General features: G+C 47.4%; 1 protein-coding gene across 1 annotated transcript; it reads left to right on the forward strand.

Moving 5' to 3' along the window:
• Positions 1 to 2,830: 2,830 nt before the first annotated feature.
• On the forward strand, positions 2,831 to 5,928 carry LOC789418 (cationic amino acid transporter 3). Its single transcript, XM_059877334.1, has 10 exons — positions 2,831 to 3,043; positions 3,181 to 3,226; positions 3,498 to 3,610; positions 3,781 to 4,003; positions 4,174 to 4,313; positions 4,414 to 4,516; positions 4,705 to 4,904; positions 5,097 to 5,263; positions 5,534 to 5,642; positions 5,807 to 5,928. Exons 1-10 carry the CDS (start codon positions 2,857 to 2,859, stop codon positions 5,926 to 5,928), a joined length of 1,410 nt encoding a protein of 469 aa, XP_059733317.1. The 5' UTR covers positions 2,831 to 2,856.
• The last annotated feature ends 1,184 nt before the right edge of the window (positions 5,929 to 7,112 follow it).

Consider the following 7,112-nt stretch of genomic DNA (forward strand, 5'->3'; position numbering starts at 1 on the left):
TATTAATTAATACATATTCAAGGATACAATTCAGGGGATGTGAAAACTTGGCAACAAGCATTGACTCATCAATGAAATCCTTTACTAGTTTATTCTGACAGTTTTTAACTCTCTGAGAGGCTCTAAGCTATTTGAATATCTTAAGCTTCCCGTGCCTCTGGAGGCTAGGAGACTGTAAACAATCGTATGCATAGCTGCAGGAGTCCGGGTAAACTTGTCAGGCGAGTTAGAGAGCCATCTGAGGGGTTTGGATTTAAACACTCCTAATTGCCCAGGAACTTTATTAATTGGAGCTGTAAGTTAACTCTTTGACAGAGAGAGAGAGAGATGGTGGTAGGGGACAGCCCCCAGTAAAGTCAGAGGTGAGAGCACAAAGCAATAAAGTAGGCAGACTCTGGTTTTTGGGGGGAAAATGCTCGAGAATATCCGGGCGGACTCCTGAGGCTCGATCCCGCCTTTGCGTATGCCGAGCCTCCTTCCTCATGACCTTTGTCACGAGTGGAATGCCTCACCGACTCCCGGCATCTTATTTTCTCAGCAGATTGTAACCTGTCAGCTATGTCTAGGATGCTGCATCAGTATGTTCGCCAATTTAGTCAGAAGCTGGTCCACAGGCGGCCGCTGGAGGTCGGAGCAGAGTCTGAGAGTCCCGAAGCTCATCTGAACACCCTTGACCTGGTGGCCTTGGGTGTGGGCAGAACCCTGGGAGCTGGCGTGTACATCCTGGTTGGTGCAGTGGCCAAAGTGAGAGCTGGACCAGCGACTGTCATCTGCTTCCTGATGGCTGGCCTGTCCTGTGTGTTGTCTGGGCTCTGCTATGCAGAGTTTGGGGCCCGGGTACCAGGCTCCAGTTCTGCATATCTCTACAGCTACATTACCATGGGACAACTCTGTGCCTTCATCACTGGCTGGAACCTCATCCTGTCCTTGGTCATCGGTGAGTGGATGGATTGGAGGACAGTGTGGGGCTTAAGATCAGGTTCTAGGAGGTGGGGTTTAGGTCTTCACTCTTTCATGAGAATTTGATTATCCACCTTTAGGGGGAAGTGGATAATTGTGGCAGGAAAACTCCACAACTTCATTGTTCTCAGCTCTCCCCTGCTTTCCTTAACTGATGGACCAAGAGCCCACAAGGAAAGGGGACTCTAGGCAGTGGCCAAGAGGGAGGCATGACCCACGGGCTCATCCCCTCACCATACTGAAGTCTCTGCTCAACTGTTTCTTTCATGGAATTTTCCTTTACATCTGATTTAATATTTCAATCCACACCTTCCAGCCCTCCTGGTTCCAACTTCCTATTATGTTTTCTTACATAACATTAATCTCCTCCTAGCATATTAAATAGTTGATTTATTTTGTGAATCATCTGGGTCTTCCCATGCCAACTCATGAAAAGAAACTCTTTGAGGTCACGTATTTTGTTTGAGTTCCTCCAAAACAAAATATAGCCCATGGCCCATACTAGGAATTGGTTTATGTTTGTCAGTGAATGTTCCTTCTTCTGCCACTGCAGGCACCGCCTGTATAGCCCGGGGCTGGAGCTCCACCTTGGACAGCCTGACTGGGAACCACATCTCTCAGGGGTTACAGGGAACTCTCTCTCTGCATGTGCCTTACTTCCTGCCCACCTATGCAGACTTTGTCGCCCTGGGCCTGGTGTTGCTGCTCACAGGTGAGAGGGGATGATGGGATGGGAAAAGTCGGGTGCAGAGCAGAAGCTGAGGTGAGAAAGGCTTGGGGTGGCAAAATGATGGAGAATGAGGACTGGAAAATAGGGTCTGTGATATGAGAGACAAGAAGGCAAGACATTCCCATTGTTGGTACCTCTGACAGTTGGGGCTTGATCATTCATAGGTGTGGGGGTGTGCAATTTGGGTTTTTTAGAAAAACTCATCATTCATTGGATGTTGAGTAGCAACTCTGAACTTTACTCACTAGATACCAGTGACACACACCTCCTAAACTGTGAAAATCATGATGTCCCCAGACATTGTCAAATGTCACTTGGCATACAAAGTCAACCCCAGCTGAAAATCATTTATTGAGATCTTATTGAGAGTGGAACTATAAAGAAGGCTAAGTGCTGAAGAATTGATGCTTTTGAACTGTGGTGTTGGAGAAGACACTTGAGAGTCCCTTGGACTGCAAGGAGATCTAACCAGTCCATCCTAAAGGAGATAAGTCCTGGGTGTTCATTGGAAGGACTGATGTTGAAGCTGAAACTCCAATACTTTGGCCACCTGATGTGAAGAGCTGACTCATTTGAAAAGACCCTGATGCTGGGAAAGATTGAAGGTGGGAGGAGAAGGGGACGACAGAGGATGAGATGGTTGGATAGCATCACCGACTCAATGGACATGAGTTTGGGTAAACTCTGGGAGTTGGTGATGGACAGGGAGGCCTGGCATGCTGCGGTTCATGGGGTCGCAAAGAGTTGGACACGACTGAGTGACTGAACTGAACTGATTGAGACCTTACAAAGATGTATTTTTAATTGAGAAGACAATAACATAGCATAAATTAAACAAACTATTTTCCCCAGCTTTATTTAGCTATAAATGCAACACTGTACAAATTTAAGCTGATGTTTGGTAGATTTGGATTTAACATGACAATTTGGTAGAGGTATATGTTGTGAGATGATTGTCACAGTAAGAAATTAATGACCTTAAAATGTACAGGTCAGTGGGACTTAGTACACTCACAATGTTAGGTAACAGTCACCTTCACCTGGTTCCAAATATGTTTGTCACCCGGAAAGGAAACACCGTACCCACTGAGCAGTCACTGTCCATTCGCCCACCACCACCACTAACTCCATAACCCCTGACAACCACTAGTCTGCTTTCGGTGACTATGGATTTAGCTGTTTTGGATGTCTCGTATTCCATCTTTCCCACAGGAGTACTGGTCCTGGGAGCTCGTGAGTCGACCCTGGTTAACAAAGTGTTCACAGTCATCAACATTTTGGTTCTCAGCTTTATCATCCTCTCTGGCTTCATTAAAGGAGACCTGCACAATTGGGAGCTCACAGAACAGGACTACAAACTGAACGCATCTGGATCCACTGACATTTATAGTTTGGAACGGTGCTCTTGGCCATAGCAATGCTTGGGGGAGGTGGTGCAGAGCCAGAAATATGAAGACTAAAAGACCAGGGCTTCCCTGGCGGCTCAGTGGTAAAGAATCTGCCTGCCAAGGCCAGAGACCTGAGTTCGATCCCTGGGTTGGGAAGATCCCCTAGAGAAGGAAATGGCAACCCACTCTGGTATTCTGGCCTGGGATATCCTATGGACAGAAGAGCTTAGAGGGCTACAGTCCAGGAGGGTGCAAAAGAGTAGGACATGACTTAGTGACAAAACAACAGCAACAAAGAGACCTGGGCTGATGGATCCAAGTGATGAGGGTCCAGGATTCGTGGTATTAAGGGAGGAGTCCAGTAGAGATGGCTCAACACATCTCACCCATGTCCTTCCTCATTCCTTCTCTCATCACAGCTTGGACCCTCTGGGTTCTGGAGGGTTCATGCCCTTTGGCTTTGAAGGAATTCTCCATGGGGCAGCAACATGTTTCTACGCATTTCTTGGTTTTGATTCCATTGCCATGAGAGGTAACGTGGTCACGGTGTGTCCCATCAGAGGGTTGGGCACAGTTTGGGCTTCTCTTGGGTGTAGGGGTTGGTAGTAGGTTAGCCTGTTCTTGAAGATTCAAGAGGGAATTTGATTTTGTGCTTTCATCCCAGTATGTTTTCCTGACTCAGCATTTCCGCCCTTCCTGCAGGGGAAGAAGCCCTAAATCCTCAGCATTCCATCCCCTTCAGCATCATGATTTCTCTCTTCATCTGCTTTTTGGCATATTTTGGAGTCTCAGCGGCACTCACCCTCATGGTACCCTACTACCAGATTCAGCCCAAGAGTCCTTTGCCGCAGGCTTTTCTCCATGTAGGGTGGGGCCCTGCCAGATATGTGGTGGCTGTTGGCACCCTCTGTGCTCTTACATCCAGGTCAGTGTTGTGGTTTTCTACCCATCTACTGTCAGATGCTCAGGTATCCCAGCCCTTGGGATTGAGAGACAAGAGAGAAAGACATCTTACCCCATGTAGACCAGGGAGAGGATGCCCTGGCCTCTCCTGCTTCTCCATGTCCTCTCACATGTCCCCATTTCCTCTCCCAGCCTCCTGGGTACCATGTTCACCATGCCTCGGTTGATCTACGCAATGGCAAAGGATGGGCTCCTTTTCCAGGGACTTGCCTGGATCTATGATCGCACAGGCACCCCCGTCATGGCCATCATGGCTTCTGGAAACATTGCAGGTGAATAAAAAGAATCTACTCCTTCTCTGAATCAACTTCCCAAACTTGCAGCAGTTACTCACTCTCTCCCTTCCCCACTTTGTCTATGCCGTCACTCCAGGGGTCATGGCATTACTCTTCGAGTTCATGGATCTTGTGGATCTTGTATCTGTTGGGACCCTGCTTGCTTATTCCCTGGTGATTTTTTCTATGCTTGTCCTCAGGTGAGACCCCACTACACCTTGACTGGGGGCTTTGGGCTCTTGGAGATTGATGGGGAGGTAATTATCTTCTGCCTTCCTGCTGCTTTTTAAATGTCCTGGTCCACTTAGCTGGGAATAGATAGATTAGATTGTCCAATGTTGGATGAGTAGGAGCTGCTGTTATTATTGCTGTAATACCTCTAATTCAGATACCAGCCATATCAGATCTTAAGCAAGAAGGAGAAAACAGAAGACAAAATTGAGATGAAGTCTGAAATTGAAGGAAGTCCTTTGGACTCTGGACCTGAAGCAGGAACCTCAAACATTCTAAAGAGTCTGTGGTTCCCTCCCAGCACCATCCCCACCCGGAAATCTGGGCAGATTGTCTATGGATGTGCCTCCCTGATTGGTGAGCAGTGGGATTTCTTTATGATGGCATTCTCATATTGGCAGGGTAGGGTGGAAATGTATCTTTTTCATTGATGAGGACACTTATCATGGCCCTTCCTGCTGTGGGCAGCCGGGGGAGGGGTGTGACCCCAGGTCCTGACATCTTTGTCTTCTGAGTCCAGCCTGTTCTCCTCCTCCTTGACCCTTGCAGTTCTCCTGCTGACCATCCTGAGCCTGCTCCTGGCCCAGTGGTCCAGCCAGGTGTTCTCTGGAGACCCCGGGCTCACAACAGTGGCTGTGCTGCTGCTGCTGCTCATCACTGGGGTCACGGTCATCATCTGGAGGCAGCCCCAGGACCCCACTTATCTTTATTTTAAGGTAGGTGATCTTATGTGCCCAAAATGTCCACCTTTAGTTTATGAAGTCTGCATGCTTTGAGGTCTAAACATCCTTCGCTGGACCAGGGAAGAAGGGGAGTTACTGAAACCACTGGACTCTTCCCTGATCCACACTCAGTGCTTTACAAATCCAATCTAAGAGGCACTGAACACATCCCCAGTAATAATGGAATCTCCCATCCACATGGAGTAGTGTCTCCCTTTCAGATGTCTGGGGTGTGTTCAGGGATGAACTGACTCTGCCCCACAGGTCCCTGCTCTGCCTGTCCTCCCACTGGTCAGCATCTTCGTGAACATTTACCTGATGATGCAGATGACCTCTGGGACCTGGGCCTTATTTGGCATCTGGGCAGCAATTGGTAAGAGGCTTCCTTGGAAAATAGGACCCCTTGAGTGACTGAACCTAATCCTTTTCCTACCACCTCTCCCTAAACTGTCAGATGCTATGACAGGAGGCCTATTGGGCACTTATAAGGGGGGAGAGCACCTAAATTCCCTTCCTATCATCTCATTTCCCTACTAGGATCTGTCATATACTTTGGATATGGGATCCGACACAGCCTGGAGGAGAACAATGAGCAACAGCCACCAGCCTCCACCTCCCAGACTCTTGACAAAAACATCCTTGGTGCTGGGTCATCTTAACCGCAGGAAGTAGATGCTGTATGGAATCCCTCCATGCACTGAAGGATCTGCTGGTTCAAGGACACTCTGAGCCTCTACGGAGTATGAGTGTGGGATGCATTTACAGCCATGAATTTTTTGCCAACAGACAAAGCAACTTTAAATACTGCACATTTTTTGGCTGCAGAGCATAGCTTGTGGGCGCTTAGTTCCCCGACCAGAGAATGAACCCCAGGGCCACAGGACTGATATCACCAAGTCCTAACCACTAGACCTCTAGGGAATTCCTAAAGTCTTACAATTTTTATGTAAGTTTTTTAAAATATCATATGTATACAGAAAAATGCATGCTTCATAAGTGTGCAGCAAGATACATTTTCACCAGGAAATTATCACAATGTAATCAGCAACCAGAGGAAGAAATAAAAATACTAACCTGCACATAGGAAACAACTACTCAGCCGTTAAAAAAGACCTAAAGTCTCCACCACAGCGTAGGCCACTCCATTACATCTTGTGTGGTTGGCTTTAAAAAAATTTTTTTAAGTATTTTACATCAACTATTTCAATTTTTTATATGTTAATCTAACAGTCCACCACTTCATCTAAGCTCCATTATGAAGGTGTATGCCCAGTGTTTCAGCATGTGGGTCACTTGATGCAGGTCAGAATCTAGTCAGCCCTTCAGCAGTACCCCCATCCCTGCTTCACCCTCCACTTCCTGTTCCAGGTTTTCTTTCATGAGGAGCAGAGCTCCTGACCTCCTAGATCAAGTGTCATTTCTCTGCCTATGTCCTCAGCTCTCCCAGCAAACGGAGCTCCTTGAAGAAGGGGACCAAGTCATATCCCTTTTATCCTCTTTGTGCAAGGCTGGATGCAGGCATGACGCTTGTTAAATGCTTTTGTTGCTTGAATTCACATCGGAGATGGTAAGCTCCCCTTCCCCTTGTTGGGGTCCAGCTGGGGTTGGGGTCCCCCCACACTGGAGTGTCTCAGATCATGTGAAGACTGTGGGGAGTCAAGTAGTATAAAAGAGACTAGGTGAGATCAGGGTTTAAGTGGGTTCCCCAGATTTATAGCCCTATTTTCCCAGAGTCCCTGATGATCATATGAATTCAAGTGTTTGTGAAAATAATCAATATAACGGGAATAAGCAAGAGTTTTATTTGAGCCAAAATGAGGACTATAGTCTGGGAGACAGACTC

Source organism: Bos taurus, chromosome 18 (genome assembly GCF_002263795.3).
Source record: "Bos taurus isolate L1 Dominette 01449 registration number 42190680 breed Hereford chromosome 18, ARS-UCD2.0, whole genome shotgun sequence".
Lineage (NCBI taxonomy): Eukaryota > Metazoa > Chordata > Mammalia > Artiodactyla > Bovidae > Bos > Bos taurus.